This window comes from Rhinolophus sinicus, linkage group LG14, assembly GCF_036562045.2.
Source record: "Rhinolophus sinicus isolate RSC01 linkage group LG14, ASM3656204v1, whole genome shotgun sequence".
Classification (NCBI taxonomy): domain Eukaryota; kingdom Metazoa; phylum Chordata; class Mammalia; order Chiroptera; family Rhinolophidae; genus Rhinolophus; species Rhinolophus sinicus.
In genome coordinates this window covers 4,842,427-4,861,805 of record NC_133763.1, presented here as the reverse complement: position 1 = coordinate 4,861,805, position 19,379 = coordinate 4,842,427, and the positions used below count along the sequence as shown (strand labels likewise).

The following is a 19,379-nucleotide window of genomic DNA, read 5'->3' as shown; positions in this document are numbered from 1 at the left end:
ATGTCTGAGCGTTAAGGCTGGAGTCCTGATGTGAAGGAGGCCCTACTGCAGCAGGGTATTTCCTTATAAAAGAACAAAAAGCATTTAGTCCTCGTCACCTCCAGGCACTTTTATTTCTTTCTTTCTTTTTTTTTTTTTGACAAATCCTGCTTTCTTGCATTTATTAATGGGAACAGAGCAGTGAAGTGACTTACACAATAGGAGGGGCTGGACCAGAGACAGAAATGGCATCATTTAACTTTTCTGATCAACTCAGTAAACTCATAATTTACAGGACTCATCCTTACCTGAAATTTCAGTGGAGTTTTTTTTTTTTTTTGGGGGGGGTAGATAAATGCTATGGACAGAGTGGTACCTGTTCATAACAAGACCATATTTAGTGATTTTGCTAAATGATTAATTTTCATAAATGGGAGGGCTGAGGAAGACCTTACAGAAAGAGAGAGCAGAGCTGTATCACTCCAGTTTAAGGGACTGGATGCCTCATGGTACCTGTTTCTGCCACTTGGGCCTCAGGGATCTGAACCCAATTTAGACTTTCAAGATGAGAGTTCCTGCCAATCACGTGGCCCCTTGAGAACATGTAATAAGGAGAAGACACGTGTTCCTTGTCAGGTGTCTAATTCCACCTGCTACATAGAAGGCATTGAGTTGATTTATTTGATTTTTAGGAAGGTAAAATCCTGCACACAATTCAACAACCCTTTAGCCTCAATCTTTAGAACACGAAGTTTTTGTTAGACGTAAAGCAGTACCTGAGATTAACAGATTTATCAGGATGTATCAAAACAAATAAACAAAAAGGATGCAAGCAGCAGCCATACAGGCCACAGCAGGAAAACGGACTAAATGTATTAAGAGCCCAGAAGTTCCCACCTTACCCCTGGCCATTCTGAGGTGGGAGCACGGGGACAGGGGGGGACCCCAGGTTACAGGAGTGGAGGGTGCTGAAAGCAAGGTACCTGCTGACCGCCCTGCCAGAGACTCCCAGGCTGAGAGGAACACTGTCTGGAAAAGAGGGTCTCGCCGTCCACACCCCACCCTAAACTGGTAGCAGTGGCCCCGAGAACTGGCGGACGCCTGGTCCACCAGGAATAAGTGTCCAGTGAACTGTGAGCTTCACTCAGTGCAATTACTTATCTTTTACATTAAATTCTGCTCAAGTCTCTTAAAATTGATTTTTCAAACACAGACCTATCTCCTTGGATTTGAGCAGGAAAGCAGAACAAAACAAAATTTCAATTTCATTTTGGTGCCCGTCATCATTCAGTCACGTCCTCTGAACATGAATGTGGCACAGAAAGGGAGGAAAACGTGAACTACGGGTATGGGGCCGCTTAGTTGGAATTAAGACACTACTTGCATCCATCGAGCGTCAGGAGCTCCCCAGCCTGGAATTTACGTGGCTTTAACAGTTTTTAAGGGGTTGACTTTTACTCTGAACCCAATGCCCCCCACCCCCACCCCCACACACGTGCAGGCAGACACAGGCATAGACACAGCTTATGTAAGGACGCCAGCACGGGCAAGGAAGGGAAGTCAAGATGCAGGGCAGGGGGAGCGGTGAGGATTAGGACAGGCTCCGCCAGTCGTATTGACACAGCGCTTCCCGCAGACGCCGCCTCAGTCATCCCGCGTGGCGCTGTGCGCGCTGGCACCGCGACGAGCTGGTTCAGTGGCGCGGAGGCTGGAAACCGAACGCCCGGCTCCTGACGCACAGGCCATTGTCCTCGGCACTCAACGGGCCACCTTCCTGGCAGGTGTCTGGTAAACAGGTCAACTGATCTGCGATTAGGGCGCCTCCTGCCTACGTGCCGTTCCTTCTTCATAGGAAATGTTGGAGCACAGATCAGTGACGCTGGGGCTTCGAATATCATCTTGCACTGGAGAAAACGGACTCTGAGCGCCTGCACAGGGGGCGACCTGAGCGGGAAGCCGATGCCTCTGGGGACGCTGAGTGACAAGTCCTGGGACCCAGGGGCCGGCGAAACAAAAACAAGCCGCACTGCTTCATTTTCTTGTACTCTGAAATGCCACTCACATTCCTTAGAGAGAGAGAGAGAGAGAGAGAAGAGGAAAAGGGTCCTGAGAAATACAATGATCGGCGTCCGCACTGCGGGCCAGAAGGCAGACAAGTGTCCCCTCCAGCCCAGGCCTGGGGGCGAGCATGGGGGGCGGGCCTGGGGGGCGGGCCTGGGGGGCAGGCCTGGGGGCGCCCCGCGGGGCCTACGCGTTCCCAAGCCGTCAGGGGTGACGAGGTGGGGACTTCGGCTTTGTGGCGGCTGTTTTCACACAAGAGCCGGTCCCCAGCCGCTCCCTGGAAAGGCCCCCGCCGGTCCCAGCCGACGCGCTGCAGCCCGGGTCACAAGGGCATTTCACAGCCGCTCAGTCGGTAAATGGAACGTCAGCTCTGGGGATCCCGCGTGTGTGGGGCGCGGGCGGCTGGTGGCGCTGCCCTGTCACAGCCCCAGGTCCGTGGGCGTGTGAGGGCCTCTGGTCCCCTCCCGGGCGCCCCCGGGCTCCTGCAGCCTCCTGCCCTGGTGCAACTTGCTAGAAACCCAGAGGCCAAGCTGAAACCTGGAGAGAGAATCGTGGGGAAGAAACCCGACCTAATCTAGGTCAGACCTGGAAAGATAACTAAATTCATCCTAATTAATTATTAGATTCTCCCTTTTAGGTAACGTGTACCTCAAAGGGGAATTTTCACCCAATTCGATCAGATACCAACCCTTTCCTCTAAAGTCATTTCACCTGAAACTGGGCGTGAGCACATGGGTCAGCCCCAGTCCGGCCTGGCCTCCCTGCCCTTTGCCCAGTTCAGGGATTCCGGAACTGCCCAACACGCCCGTGCATCCCCTCGAAGCGAGATGGCTTCTTTCACCATGGCCTCTATTCTGTTTCGGGGAGAGGCAGCTTGAGCTCTTGGGAAACACACGAGGTCCTTGCCCCTCTCGGCGTCACTCACTCCTTGGAGCCAAAGGGGTCACCGCTAATTGCTGTGATATCTGGACTTACTAACGTGTGTGATGACCTCAGCGGCAGGGCACAGCTGGTGGGCCTGTGTGAGTGGAGGCTCCCCACCCAAGTAGAGGCCCCAGACTCTGCACGCCTCACACACCTGCTTGGTACCTCCACACATTTATTCTTATTTACTCCACACAACAATCTATTTCACGGATGGTAAAACAAGCTTCTGGAGGCGCAGAAAGTTGCCCAAGCTGCACAGTTAGGTGTCAGGTGTGTCAGCCTCCATGCTCATAACACATGTTCCACAGTCTTGGACTCATAGAGGAGGAAGGGTACTGTGTGTGGTAAAGCAGCAGAAAACATGGACGGGAGGCAGGAAGGGAGAGGCATTCACTTTTTGTCAGACACTAGTTCAGAAACCCAGCTTGCAGATGCAACCTTCACTTTCTCACCGGAGGCGCCCTGCATTAGCGGTTCCCTCTCATTTTCCTCTAAGGGATTTCCTCAAAGGCTTGAGATTCTGACCAGCACCAGTGGTGTCTGTTTCTCAAATGCTCAGCAGGGGAGATCCCAACGTTCATTCCTCACTCAAGTCTCAGATAAGCTAGTGAAGGGTGTGAACCTGCTGTATTGCTCGGGTCGCCATCACGAAATACCACAGACTGGGTGGCTCACACAACAGAAATGTATTTTCTCACAGCTCTGGAGGCTGGAAGTCCAAGATAGGGAAGGGTGCCAGCATGGCTGGTTTCTGGTGAGGACTCTCTTCTCGCCTTGCAGACATCCACCTTCTCACTGTGTTCTGAAGTGACAGAAAGAGAGAGAACTCTCTTTTCCATTTCTTATAAGGCAGTCCTGACAGATCAGGACCCCACAGTTACAACCTCCTTTAACCTTAATTACCTACGAATGCCCCACCTCCTGCTACAGTCACATTGGCAGTTTGGGATTCAACGTATGAATTGGGGAGGCCACTGGGGGGACACAAGTCAGTCCACAGCGCAGTGCCAGGATTCAAAGCTCCCGTACCAAACTTCCAGTTATAAGACAAATAGGTACTGGGGAGGGAATGTATAAAATGGTGCCTATAGCTAACACTGCTGTATGGTTTGAAAGTTGGTAGGAGAGTAGATCCTAAGAGTTCTCATCACAAGAAGAAATTTGCTTTTTTTTCTTCTACTTTTTCTTTTTATTGTATCCATATGATATGAAGGATGCTAATTAAACTTACTGCAGTAATCATTTCACAGTGCGTGTAAGTCAAACCATTATGCTGTATGCCTTAAACTTACAGAGCGATGTACGTCAATTATATCTCAGGACAACTGGGAGGGAGGGGCGAGCTGTGGTACCTTCAATGGCAGCAAACAATTAGATATTGGTTAATGCACTGATATTAATGGCAATGGGGTGGGAGTAAATAGGAGAGAAACAAAGCCATGCCTTGTTGCTGCCATAGGAGCGTTTTCTGTTTTAGAATCCCTGACTTGATAGCATTATTTTGCACATACCATAAAGTGAAGCTTAATGCCATCTTCAGGGTGTGATACCATGAGACCATCTTCACGATGGAATTCTAATACAATACCTTCTGACACTTCAAAAACTAGACGTCTTTCAGGGACGTCAAATAAGATCTACTTTACAGAGAATTGTGTTTAAGAAAGATTCTCTCATGTAAATTGATGCCGCTACTATGGAAAACAGTATGGAGGGTCCTCAGAAAATTAAGACTAAAGCTACCATATGACCCAGCAATCCCTCTTCTGGGTATCTACCAAAAAATTTGAAAACACTTAGTCATAAAGGTACCTGCACCCCCATGTTAACTGCAGCGTAATTCACAGTGGCCAAGACACGGAAACAACCTAAGAGTCCTTTAACCAATGACTGCATAAAGAAGATGGTACATATATACATATATACAATGGTATAGTATTCAGCCATGAAAAAGATGGAATAATGTTATTTGTTACAACATGGATGGATCTTGAGAATCATGCTAAGTGAAATGAGTCAAACAGAAAAGGACAAGAACCATATAATTTCACTCATGTAGGATATAAAACAAAAAGCAACAAAAGAACACGCAAAATAAGCAAACTCATAGACACAGACAACAGTATCGCGGTTACCAGAGGGGAAGGGGGCAGGGGGAAGATGAAGAGGATAAAGGGGTTAAAATATATGGTGATGGACGGAGAATAGATTTTGGGTGATGAACACACAATGGAATATACAGATGAGGTATTATAAACTTTTACACCCGAAACTTATACAATGCTATTAACCAATGTTATCCCAATAAATTTTAATTACAAAAGAAAGATTCACTCATAACTAGAAGAAACTTACACAAAGATTTTTTACAAAGCTAGAATCATCTCTTTAAAAGAGCAATTTTGAATGCAATTCAAAAGAGCAATTTTAAGTGAGTCAGTGGATTGCCATTTTGGTACAAGTTTCATTTATTTGCAAAGCAAGTCCAGGAAGGCCAGATTGATCCAGAACCTGATTCTATTTCTCCATATGTGAAAAAAGAATAACCTTATTGGGAAGACTTATCTTCTTCAAGCATATGGACAACAGAAGCCATGATTTCATGTTCGCTTTCATTTGTCAAATGTCACTACATTTCTGTAAGTTTGGTTGACTGTGGTAAAGAGGTAGGAACTGAGCACTGCCAAGTTCTAATAAAATTCCTCTCTGACCTCAACGTCTGGAAAAGAAAAAGGATGCACTGGACCTTGAGTGGTGAAGCACAAGCTAAGACGGCTGTAGTTCTGGCCTAAAAACCTGCATCCTTCTGCCAATAATCCTTCAGTCATTTACATCTGAGGGTGGATTTCTTTTCCTCTTAAGCGATGGATGGACTCAAAACACCTTTTCCGCAGTTCAATCTTTTTACAAACCACTATATGTTTTCTTGTAGATAGTGTTTCTTTTCATGACCCACAGCCCCTCATATTATTCCAGTGTAGGTCACTGGAAAGTTTGATGGGATAGAGCAAGAGGTGAAAGTAGGGATAATTCCGGTTGATTGTGCCTGGCTGGCAAGCCCGGGGTGGGATGGGTAACTGATGGCAAGAGGTTTAGGGCTTCAGAACTTCTGTATTGGAAGTACTGACTGCCCAGTGGGAAGAGGAAATAAGATTCCAGCAGATGGGTAAGGAGCAAAGACAGGGGATTGGGAAGCAGACTTAATTTGCTTTATGGTTGAACTAGATTAGGTCCCCAGCAGGGCAGTAATGCCATATACCCCTGGGACATGGCACCCTTTGGGGAGGAAGGCCCATGTGGACCATCACAGAACTATTAAGCCAGAAACAGAGGTTACTAAACTGCTGTTACTAAAATAACTGAGACAACTACTGCTCAGAAATAATTAAGACACTGCATCCTCAATGGTAACTATTCAACATTCCTAGTTCCTGGGCTATCTGTATCCTAGATGTATCCTTTTATCGTTTGTCTCCATAGATAAGCTATATTAAGTCACATTTACTGGGAAACCTAGGCTCTATTTCTTGACCACCAACTACAGAGCAATTACGTGAATTTTTTTTTATTGTGGTGAAATACACATAACATCATAAAATTGACCATCTTAACCATTTGTAAGTGTACAGTTCTGTGTCTGTGAGCACATTCACCTTGTTGTGCAACCGTCACCACCATCCTTCTCCAGATCGTGTTCATCGTCCCACACGGAAACCCGACCTATTCAACAACAGCTCCCCATTCTCCCCCCTCCCAGCCGCTGGGAGCCACTGTTCTACTCTGTCTCTACGATGTGACTATTCGAGTTCCCTCCTAGAAGTGGCTCATACAATACTTGTCTTTGAGTCTGGCTTATTTCACTCAGCATGATCTCGAGGTTCCTCCATGGTGTAGCATGGGCCAGAGTGTCCTTCCTTTTTAAGGCTGAATGACACTCCACTGCATGTGTGTACCACATTTTGTTTATCCAGTCATCCACAGGTGGAAGTAACGACTTTTTTAACCAGCACACCAGTACTCACATGTACATATCACACTGTCTTTCAGATGAGAGCCCTTGGAAAGTTATACACTGCTCAAGGATGACGTGTCACGGCTGAACTGGGCTTCTCCAAAGTCCTATGCTGAAGCCCGAAACCTGAGCACCTCAGACGGGCCTCTATTTGAAAAGAGGGCCTTTAAAAGGATGATTAAGTTACAAGGGTGGGCGCTAGTCCATTATGACTGGTGTGATCTCATGCGAAGAAGAAATGTGGACATACAAGGAGATACCAGGGGCGCACAGGCAGACGAAAGGTCACGTGAGGACATAGCAAGAAGACAGCCATCTACATGCTGAGGAGAGAGGCCTCAGCTGAAACCAACCCTCCCAGCACCTTGATTTTGGACTTCCAGCCTCCAGAGCCGTGAGACAAATGAATGTCTGTGTTCAAGCCACCCAGTCTGCAATATTTTGTTATGGCTGCCCGAGCAGATGAATACACCTTGTTACAAATAAGCATTTTGCATGTGTGTTTTTTTGGTGACACTGCCTCAGAATCAGTTTAAGCCCATGCACCAGGATCAGCCTCGTTACTTTATAGTCACAAACAGTGTTACTCAGCTTGACCACTGGATTTTTTCCCCCATCATATTTGGCTTTAATTTTTCTTTAACGAAAAATTAAATCCTTTCTTAAAGGATAAAACACCTTCCACTGAGGACATTCAAAAGAACACTCTGCCAATTTTGAAGGCAATTCCAAGAGGAAATTGCTTTGAGCAATCGCAACAGAGTTGAAATGAGTATTTTGCCTACCATGCACCAGAGGCTATAACACTCATTAAAATACATATGCTCTATGATATTTGCTAAAGAACCCATCGCTTTATTTTATATTCCTGCCTCTTCCATCTAAATAAAATGCGTGTACCTTTGGAACCTGCCACACCCTTTTTTTTCCTCCCAAAACTCAAGCTCCTCAAAGAGTTCCATGATCTGACTCTTAATCCAAAGCTTCAGCCTCTGTGGCCTTAATCCGCAGCTGTACTGCTTTGATACTGTGGTCAGAAGGATCAACTCCCAGTGTCTCCCTCTCTCCTCTGTCCCCAGAAGGAACAAGCAGAGGTGGCGTCGTGATGAAAACACCAAATGGGAAGGAGAAGAGGGCAAGTCCTAGGAAACGGGGCTTTCGTGCTTTGAGGGAAAAGAACTGAGTTGAAATTGGGGACCTCAAAGCATTATAGGCACTAAGCTTGGTGGAGCCAACATTTCCAAAAAGCTTTCCGTTACATTGTCTTGCAAAGTTATTTCACCAGGAAAGAGGAGCTTGGGATAGGAATCACGCATGAATCGGCATTATTGCATCAATCTCTGGCTTTACGGAGGGTCCTTGTCCACAAATATCCCAATGGAAACTTTTCAAAAATAACACCAACTAACAGTCTCATTATTTTCCTCCAAAAGAAAGTCTTATTTCTTGTGGGGCTGAGCTCCTTGTGGATGAGGTCTGTGCCTTCATCTTCCCATATGTCGCACCTGGTGACACTCTATCCATGTTGAATGAATGACCCAGACAGCCCTTCACTGGGTTTTCAGTTCCTGGAATTCCTCTGTCCACTATCCTCTCCTCCGGTTCCCATTTCTATCTCATTCCCACTTGATTTTCTCTCATTTTGTGATCCTCATGTTGAAACCCAAATGTATAGTAACGTTTTGCCCATGGCCAGAATAGCGTGTAGCTTCATCACAGCTCTGACTTTCAACTTGTAAAGTCGGTGAGGGCTCTGAAATGTAAACGGATGCTATGTAAGCCTGGGTCCGAGTCCACTGGAAATAGACCTGCACTGACCCTCTTCTTGTGGGTCATCTCTCAGGCATTTGGAACTTGGAAAAAATGGTGTCGTGGCCAAAGGAACCCAACCATTACAACTCCCTTAATTTTTGAAGTCAAGTGGCCTTAAAGTGCCAGATTTCAGATGGTTAATACAATTAGGTTTATCCAAGAGAACTCTTTTAGTTAAGAAGAAGAAATCCTAGTGCATGATGACAATTCTTTCCATCAAAAAGGAGACCAATGGACTAACACACCTACTGAAAGGCTGACCTTCATCTTCTGTCTCGGAACTCGGTGACACTGAAAGAACGCATCTGTTGCAGGTTACCCTAAAGCATGCCATATCCGAAATGACTGTATGTGGACGGAGACCAAGGACGAGACCCCCACATGGTAAAAGAAGTTTAAACTCCTTATCATTAGGAAAATGCTTTTCCAATGGTTTCCCAACTCTTTCTGCAGACCTCCTTGCAGGCTGGCGGGGGGATGTGGGGGTCCCCTTTGTGAACGCCAAAGGCCTGAGGAACTTAACTGTGCCTAAACTTGGCAATCATGATCATGCCTATTGAGAATGAGCTTTCTCTTTTGAGGACCAAGGAATGCAATATGCACAATTTCTCTTTTTTTCCTCGGGAGCGATTTTATTCCTCATTAATGCCAAGATAAAGGGCTTATAAGGGCCCTTGACATGTAAACGTCTAATTAGGAAACTTTCAAAGCTGACATCTAAAATGCTCACTTTTTTTAAAAGAGAAGAAAAAGAAAAAAAGAATTTATCATTATACTGTGAAAGAAGTCTTCCAATAAAACGAGCTTCTTATCTGTCCATTCCACTCCAGCTGGGCTACGCTTGCTGCTCTCAATGCATGAAGTCACATGTTCACAGTCTGATCTGGAACAGTCCTGGGGGCACGTCTTAGCGTGAGTTTCCCTGAAGGATGAGCCTGACACCAGCCTTATGTGCAGACAGCTCACATGGGCGGTGATCCTAGAAAGCAGGGGAGAGAGAGAGAGAGAGAGAGAGAGAGAGAGAGAGAGAGAGAGAGAGGAGAGAAGCACCTACTGTGGGAGGCAGGGGCGTGACTCTTCTCAGGGACCACTGAGAAGCCCACTTAATGCTTTCCAGAATCTTCCTTGTGAAAGACAGGAAGCAGGTCCGTCTATCTATCAGCTCCCATCCAGTTGGTCAGAGGTCACCCTCAGAGTGTTAACTGCCTGATCTAGGCATGGGCTTGGGCTAAGCCAACAGGCTTCAGTATCATGACGCCCCAGGGTAGAAAACAAAGATATGTGATATATTATCTACTTCTGTATAACAGATAACCCCCAAACTCAGTGGCTTAAAACCACCAAGAATTATTATTTCACAGTTTCTGTGAGTCAGGAATACAAAAGCAGCTGGGTAACTCTAGCTCAGGGTCATTCAGGGGGTTGCAGTCACGATGGCGACCGGGTTTCTGTCATCTGAAGGCTTAACTGGGGCTGGAGGCCCTGCTTCCAAGATGGGCCACTCACATGGCTGATGACAGATCTCAGCTCCTCACTGGCTGTTTGCAGGTGGCTTTATTTACTCATCACATGCGCTTCTCTAGAGGGTTCCTGAGTGTCCTTACAGCATGGCAGCGAGCGTCTCCCAGAATAACTGATCTGAGAGCGAGGAGAGCAGGAGCCACAATATCCTTTATGACTTAGCCTATAGTACCCATGCTGTGGTCACACAGCCCAACCCTGCTACCATGTGGGAAGGGACTACACAGCAGGGCCACAGCCGACGGTGGGGACAACGGCGGCCATCATAAGGCTGGCTACCACATGTGGGCATGGGCGTAAGGGGCACTGTCTGTGCACCATGGGCCAACACGGCACGGAACTGTCCACCCCGGCCACGGCTGAAACAACACGCGAGACCAAGGATGTAAGGGGTGCTTTCCAGATGCCAGTTTGAGCTTCGCCTCCGTCATGCCTTCCAACAGTTGGATGCAATCAAGGCCTTGGCTCCTTGAGGAGAACGTCCGATTAAACAAAGATCCCAGAAAATGCTGATGGGCAAAGCTCATCTTGAGTTCTCAAATACCAGTACAATAGGTGGTCAGACATGGCAGACATCCTGGACTGATGGAATCAGTCAGAGAGTTTATTTCTTGGTTTTCTTTCACCCCCAGACTACAGCAGACAAGCTACAGAAGCCAGCACATAACTGCCTTTCAACAGGGAAGCAGAACACATCAGATGCTACGGTTTTATGGAACAGGACAAGACACAACCCTAAAGGAAACGAACCTGTGTTCAACACAAACGTTAATCGAATGATTCATCACAGGATTTATTTTGATTTAGTCCGGTTAATATTGCAACAGAGCCCTTGTCCCAAAGTCATGATTTATTGAAAACATGTAACAAAATGACCTGAATGAGTGTAGAAAAAAGCATCTCTACCCATAGAGTAGGCTAAAAAAAAAAAAAAAAAAAAATCCAGGTCACAAAGACTACTTGCCCATTCAACATCCATCCTCCCCTTTTTCCTTATTAACAGAACCCATTTTTGAGGCCCAGCTTAAAAATACTCCCCATCTAATCTGGCACCTTGCAGTAAGCACATGACACTGTTCTGACCAATAAAAGTTATGTGAAGTCTGATGCTGAGTTCTGAGGTTTTGCTTTCCTGATACACGCATTACTCCTGGTACACACATCATTCCCTTTCTGGAAAGTCGAGCTAGTGACTACAGCTGGAGCCCTGGCGGCCACCTTGTAGTCACGAGGGAAGGGCCAAGAGAACCACAAAGGCCTGGAGCCACCCAACCACCAGCCACTGGCTAGCTCTGTACCTGTGTGAGAATAAGAAACCTCTCTAGGCTAATGGCTTTAGCCACTGTTGTCGACTTTTCTCTTTCATCCAGTCAAATGCAATGGCTAATGAACGTAGCTCACACGCATACTTTCAGATCATTCCTAACCAAGTGACTGTTTCCATACATCGTCCATTTTAAAATTTGTAATTCTCTTCAAAGTTGTCAGGTTTATAAGACCATCATTGTTGATTTTCTTCTGAAAAAAATATCCGTCCCATGGTGAGCCTGACACGCCTGCACAGCGCTGTTTTTCAGTCTCTGCTCACCTTTGGCTCTACACTTACAGCAGTGTTTCTATCCAGGTCCCCATTCCCCTCCTGACCCACTCCCAATCGCCCCCACGTTTCCTCACGGAGGCCTTCCCTGACTCCTCCAGTCTCAATCCAGTTGCTCAGCTACATTCCCATGCAAGCTGAATTTGTTCATCCTGGAACTTAACCAAATTTATATTTACACACACACACACACACACACACACACACACACACCTGAGAATGTGTGTAACATCGTGTCCACACTGAAGTGTAAGCTCAGCGAGGCCAGAGCTACACTGGCTGTGTTCACCCCTATACTCCTGGTCCCCAGAAACGTGCTGGCCAGGGTGTTATATCCACACTGTCTTGCAAGGAGCCCCTGGCAAGTCCAGGAGGAATGCTCTTGTTCCAAGGACTCCGAGAATTTAAACACTGTCAGAGAGGGTCCCCACACTGCATTCTACTCATTGACATGTTTAAGCTTTTCTATTTGTTTCTCATTGTTGATTATTCCTCATTGAAAGCCTGGAGGGAGCAGAAAGGCGCCCGCCGGGGACAGCCACCTCCCCATGCAGGCCAGCCAAGCTTCCCCACTTGTCAGCGTTTCCAGGGTGACAGGCCAGGTACTAATCCCTCTTAGTCGCCCTAAACAGGGGGGGAAATACTAATTGTCCACAGTTAAGAGGCGAGAACCTCTTAATGCTTTCTCGGGTTTCTTTCTTTCTTTTTTTTTTTTTAAGGGCTGCATTTTGAAGAGGTAAATATAGACTGGAGAATATCTGTTTACACTCTGGTCGCAGAGCAGGCATCTGGGGAGCATTTAACTATGGTGATATGCTGCTCCCAAGTAAAGGTTCTGTTTGTGACAATATGACACAAAGTTATTTGGCTTTTCAGAAAGGCGCCATTCTCCTTCTGGCTTCTGTACAGAAGGAAGGCAAGATTTCAAGATAAGCTATTTTGAGAATATTAAAACATGTGCAAACCCAAATGAAAAGACCAGGAAAAACTGAAAAGGAATCTAAGTCATGAGAAAAACTGAAAATATAATACCTGCTTGGAAAACATAATGCCATTGGCCGTTTCTTCTCTATATTTCCTTCAGGTACCTACTACAATGGAAATGCCTGTACGCGTGTCCTGACTATCTGGCAGCGTGGGTTAAGCCAGACGGTCTGGGTTTGAGCTCCATGGAGGCAGGAAGTGGGAGAAGTGGGGAGGTGGAGGCAGGCCGGAAGCTGCATTTCCGGCGTAGGCTACACACTGTGGGGCATAGTAACAGCTGGAGACGAAGGTTCTGGAAGATTTGGGTGCTTTTATACCCTGATGACTTAGGTTCCAAAGGAGCCAGGGAAAAGAATAAATAAATAAACCTCCGCCTCAGTGATTTCATTCAAGGTAATAATAGCATAGCTTGCTTCATTTTCTACTGGAATTAGAATATAAAATCTAAAAAGTTAAACATTTTAAGTTACTAAATAAAATTAATTTAAAAGTAGACTATATGACGAAGATATAAATCAACTTCCCAGTCCTTTAGTCATTATTTGGGAGGTACCCACTTGAAGAGGGGAAGTGTGTGTGTGTGTGTGTGTGTGTGTGTGTGTACACATATATACATACATACACATGATATATTATATAAATATATATATATATATATTTAAATGTAAATATACATTTATAGATATTCATGGTTTTAATGTAACCTCAATACACTAAAAGCATTGTGAGAAAAGAACATTTTTAAAACTGGTAACACTTTTCAGTGCCTTTTAGACAGGAGTTTTTGAAAGGTTACTGGTAAGTTACCTACCACAGACCCATCATAAAGAATTGACCAGAAAATGTCAGAAACACGGGATAAATCTAAGGTAGAGAATTGTATCCTTTTGTACTTTTTCTGTCCCTGTAACAAGGGTGATGGGTTTAGATCCCATCCAGGATATGGCTGCTTTTGCCAGAGAAAGAAATATTGTCTCTGAATGTTATTCCACCGGGAAAAAAAATTTATTTTTTTTTAAAACCTGACAGGGCCAGAATATCCATCAAGAAGTTATGACCGTATAAAGTCACTTTCAAGTACACAAAAATAAGGGGTACTGGCGTCCTCTCTCTTTCCTCCCTGGGAATCAGACTTGTAAATCTGAACTTAAGGTCAGAAAAATGAGTTGCTTCCAGCATACAGCTGATATTGGTGCCAGTAAACTGTACACGATCGCTTAAAAATGGTTTCTACTGTTGCTGTTCTGTTCACAACTTGGAAGGGACACAGCCAAGAGCAGGTCTACTTGTATGTCCTGAAGTCCTAACAGGGAAACAAATGAAGAAAATCCCTAGAACGTGCCCGGGAAAGGACACGTAAGAAGGCTGCCCAGCGTCAGCAGTGTGGGTCTAGCTGGGCCTCCTTCATAGCTGCCATGCTGTGTTTTGATCTTTAGGTGAAGAGCAGAAATGTTTCTCCATGTTTAATCTGTGGGGCTTAGGCTGGAAGACACACAAATGGAACTGATGGAATTCTACTGTGGGTGGGACAATGTGATTATTCTGAGTGAAAAGTGAACCCGCCATCATTTACTATGAGAATGGGGGCATCTGAGAGGTTCTCAAACCAAACAGCAGGTATGCTCTCTTTGTGAGGACAAATCTGATTAAGAGGCACCCTTGTCTCCTTTTTCTAGTATTGAGTGAGATGCCAAATGCTTAGCTTCAATGGAACCGTTAGCCATCATCCATGAGGAAAACACTCCCTGTCAACACTTGGGGAAGCAATCCTTACGAGTGACGTAGGGAAGCAGAGGCCATCGCAAGTCCACAAGCCCTGCTTGCAGTTCATGAAAGAGCCAGAATGACCCAAAGGAGAACGCAACCCCGGGCCTTCTCTCTTCAGTCTCCTCCAACGCCCCACAACCTTTACATGTGGGAAGTTCATCCCTGACTGCAATGACTATGGCGAAAACGCAATGCTTGTGCCCCCAGAGAAGGAAAGGGCAGTTAACAGAAAGTATCACCCTTTAAAGCACACACAGTCACCTCCGTGTCTACCCTGTAGGCCAGGAAAACGCTGAACAAGGAGCCGTGGCCCAGCCACCAGCTTTTGGCTAGAAAATTACCAGGACCTGTGAATCAGACTCAGAGGGAGACCGGAAGCCTGTGTGTCCCTGACATGTGTCAGTGCGGCACGACCTGTTAATTCCTGTTCAAAGCCTCTAAGCCAAGTGGTGCAACGCCCGTTACTCAGAAAGCGTGGGTGGTGGTGGAGTGGGGACGAAGGCTGTGGAAGGGAGGGGGAGAGAAACGAGGGTCATCCAGGGACTGTCTACCAATCTCACTGCCCAAATGTCTGCTCCAGGCCTTGCAGAGCAGTTTGCTGGACGTCTAATCTTTCTCTGTTGGTAGAGACTCTTGACAATGGCAGCCACTGAACCAGCTAAATTACATTCACCAAACTGAGACGACTGTTTTCTACGGGTATGACACTGTGAGATGAGTAAAATGCAATCCCTTTCCTGGAGATATTTACCACTTATGAAGAAAACATAAATAATTCTCTAAGAGATAAATCTACGAAGGACTAATTGGCTTCAAAGCAGAAATAACTAATCCAACCATCCTTCCATCCACTCATTTACTTAGACACTTCAGGCCTAGGAAATTGCCCCAGGACACTCTTAAAACTGATGTGAAAAATAGTCAATTATTTTCTTATTTGTTTTCTCTTTTTCTAAAACTTTTCATTTCAGTGACAGACCGATCACAACTTTTAAAATCTAAAACAAAGATTTTATGGAGAAACAATGGCTACAACGCTTTGAAATAGAAATCACAAAATTTATGCACAGTTTTGCAATTCTACAAAATTTCTCTCAACCCTCTTCCAGATTACTGGTAAAACAAGCTTATAAATTAGAAAAGCACACTGACACTAATAAAAGTCACAGCTGACAGCAGAGAAAGGAGGTGGCAAAAATGTTTAAAGCAAACAGAACTAAAGGAAGCCTGTCACTGAGTCAGTTACTGTATAACCAAAAAACTGCCACAGTTAAAGCAGCGTGGGAGTTACCAGAAGCGGCAGGTACAATGGGCGTAAGTGAAAGGTACCAGCTGATATCACGGGCAGCGACAGGTAACAAGTTAAAAAACTTCTAAGAACACAGTGGTCCTGGGCCATTCATTCAGCAGCAGCGGGCAGCTCTACCCACCTTAATCCCTGGGAAATCACATCATTCTGAAATTGTTTTTCGTAATGGTGGCCCTGAGTCATCAGGGAAGACTTTAAATCCTGTTCCGTATTCTCTGATTTTAAAAAGCAGGAAATGCATTGGGGCCCGGGGACTGAGTAATTCATTTTAGAGTTTTACATGCAAGGTTTGGTTGTGTAGCTATTTACCCACTCCCTAGCAACTGAAATCTGATTAATCAAGAGTTTACAATGCTTTTGATCAATACAATTTCAAAAGCATTTTCTCTACCAAGTATCAGCCAGGGACACACATATCATTAGAAATGTTAGTCAGAAAAAAAAAACCACAGGTATTTTCCATATATACCTAAAATTATTTTAAACCTGAAACCTGGCCTGTGGCAGGGAAAGCATTTTGTGTAGAATTGATACAGAGGGAGAGATGATAGGGGGAAAGTTGACAGCAGTAGAAATGGCATGGGAGTCACTTGGCATGTTTGCTCACGCTCCTATGACCTGACTGCGCAGGCGGAAGGTGGCAGGGAAGGCGGGGTGGGGTGGGGGGCTGGAAAACATAAGCTAGCGACCCCACGCCTCTATGCAATAGATGTGACAATTGCAGTGTTTTGCCCCAATATGCAAATCCTAGGGAAGGGCCACACTTCTGTGGACAGTCCCTTCTTTCATTTGGAGGAAGAGATCAAAGGAATAGGAAATAAACCTGACAAACAGGCCCTTACGGAGGGGAGAGGGAACCCCTAACGCGCTGGGCCTTACTCTCCTGGCCTCCACAAGGAGCTGTCTTTATACTTTCAGGGTGATATTTCAGGGGCCCTCTGGTGAAAGCAGAAGCTGGTTTCTGTCTTGGGGCAGGAGGGCAGGAAAAAAGCCAAAACACACCCTAGGGTCCTGGAAGGATGAGCAAGCCTTATCTAAGGAGCTAGAAGTTCTCGGTTATAGGTGAGTTCTGTGTCTGTTTCCCTTCGGACCCATGGGAGCTTTGCAGAATCTTCCTTGCTGGTGATGGCCTTTCTCAAGTGGCCAGCCAGCCCATACTGTTAACATCCGTGAGGGATCACGTCCTACGGCCCCAGGCAGGCTGAGGGAATTATTTAGATGACAGCCATTACAAAGTTAACTCACCTCGCATGAGCAAGACTGTCATTTCTGGTTTACCAGAGGATCCAACTTTATAATCACGCTCTTTCTTGCTCTTTGTGGAATAATGTTTTTTTCTGGTTTTTCTAGTTCTTGCTCCACACCCATCAAGTACCATTTAAGGTAGATTATGTGGAGGCGGATGTATAACATCCACTTGGTAGATTTCCCAGGACTTTTTCAGGTCCATTTGTCATTTCAGACTTCGTTAACACCTGCACCGGAGGGAGAGCAGGAGAAGGGATGGTGCGATCAAACACAGAAATGACTAATGGACCAGAATATTTTTAAAAAACAAAATTACAGGCATAGGATTACCTTAAATTGGTATCCATTTTGTGGTTCTATTTTGGAAATTTACTAGTATATTGGGCATCACTAAATATGTCTAAAAGATAGTTATGCAGCAACATAACTGAGACATACCATTATTTCTGACCAACAAGTTTGCAGAATTTACCCACAATCCTCATCTCAGTTGCCTGCCTGAGTGGGATTCCCACTCCTTTTAGTATTGGTTTGGGAGTTGGGACATCATCTTTATCTACTGGCTTCTGTGGTCTTGACTGCACTGAAAATGAAAGATGCTGCCTTTAAATGTTGCCTGGAAAAAACACAGTATCTTGCTTTCTTTTATTCACTCATTTGAAGTAATTATTGCTATCACAGTGTCATGCGCATTTTTTCCCAAACCATAATGATTTGAGACTTATAGAGTACAGTATGAGAGTTGGTGGGGATTGTTTTTTGAAGCAGGCAATTTTGTGAAGCAAATGGCAGCAATCTACGCCATTTTCTGCTTTCTAAAGTTTTCATCTGTCCACAGCATGATCTCAGGGGCCATACAATTTCTTACCTGGAGGCTAAGATCCTACGTTCAAAATCCTGTTTTCCATTCCCCACACACAGCACGCAAGTGTGAGACTATAAAACAAGACACATTTGTTCACAGAGTTTCCTACATACTTTTGGCTGAGAACATCTCTGGGCTCTTTGTAATTAGTTTAAAAGAAACATAGGGAAAAGGTTATCGTCTCTTCAAATAAACTACACGTTTCCCTTAGGAATTTATACTAAAATGTGTATTTATTTTTGAAAACCAAATGATATGAATATAAGTAATGCAATACTGGGTCAGCCCAATGGTCTAACCAGCCTGTGGTTTCAGAGTCTCATAGTATCCCACTCATGCTGGCCTCAGAAGTTGTGGGATTTGTTTCCATCTCCCTGCTTGCCTTTAATACTCAAATCTGGACTTACCATTCATGGATTCCCCTAACTCTTTCCTGACCTGACTTACATCCTTAGCTTCTAGCAATTACAGACACAATGAGTCCCTGAATGGCAAAGGCTCTACCCCACCAGTCCTCAGGAGAGTGTAGCCAGGGTCCTACGCCAGGTGAGTGAAGGACGGGATGAGTAACTGAAACTGTCACAGTCGTCCTCTGGTTACAACCATTCACATCTCTCCCACACGCAAACTCACGGACTCACATCCTATGTCCCCCACTGGCCCCCCAGCCACATAATCATGGCGTCTGCCAAGAGTCCAAGACCTTGTGGTCTGCACGAGGTCCAAATCCTGCTACTCCTGCTCCAGAGACCTATAAACTGAGCAGAAAACGATCTGCATTCCACACAGCCTGGTCGGCTCCGATAGCCCTCCCCTCTTGGATCTGTGGCCTTGAGATGTCCTCTCCCCTTGATGAACTGGCTTCTAACCAACAGAATATGGCACTGTTGAGGGGATGTGACTTTTGTGATTAGGTCACATACTATAGTGACTTCCATCTTGCCAGCAGTCTCTCTCTCTCTCAAAAAAAAAAAAAAACATAAAAAAGCTTGCTTACAAAGGGGGGCAGGAGGACACTTTGGGGGGTGACGGGAGTCTATGATGTGGATGGTGGTGATGGCTTCATAGCTGCATCTTTCTGTTCACACTCCTTGTGTTGTATACATCATGTACAGATTTTCCACGTCAAGCATTTCTCAGTAACATGGTTTAAAAGACAGTGTGATTTGAGGTGGCACATAGAAAGCCTCCACCTCCAGCCAGGGGCATGCTGAGGTGACACTCCCTGGGCATGTCCAGTGACTGAGCTTGGCGGCACAAACAGCAACGGGCCACCGCAGACTCATGGACACTCCTC

At 45.5% G+C, this 19,379-nt stretch overlaps 1 protein-coding gene across 1 annotated transcript in view; it reads right to left on the bottom strand.

Annotated features, from left to right (window-relative positions):
- Positions 1–303: 303 nt before the first annotated feature.
- Positions 304–19,379, bottom strand: part of TPD52 (tumor protein D52) — a 186,332-nt gene continuing 167,256 nt past the window's right edge. The window contains exon 3 of the mRNA XM_074319266.1: positions 304–2,045. Coding sequence (XP_074175367.1) covers positions 1,874–2,045 — 172 coding nt within the window. The 3' untranslated portion in view covers positions 304–1,873. The remainder of the gene's footprint in view (positions 2,046–19,379) is intronic.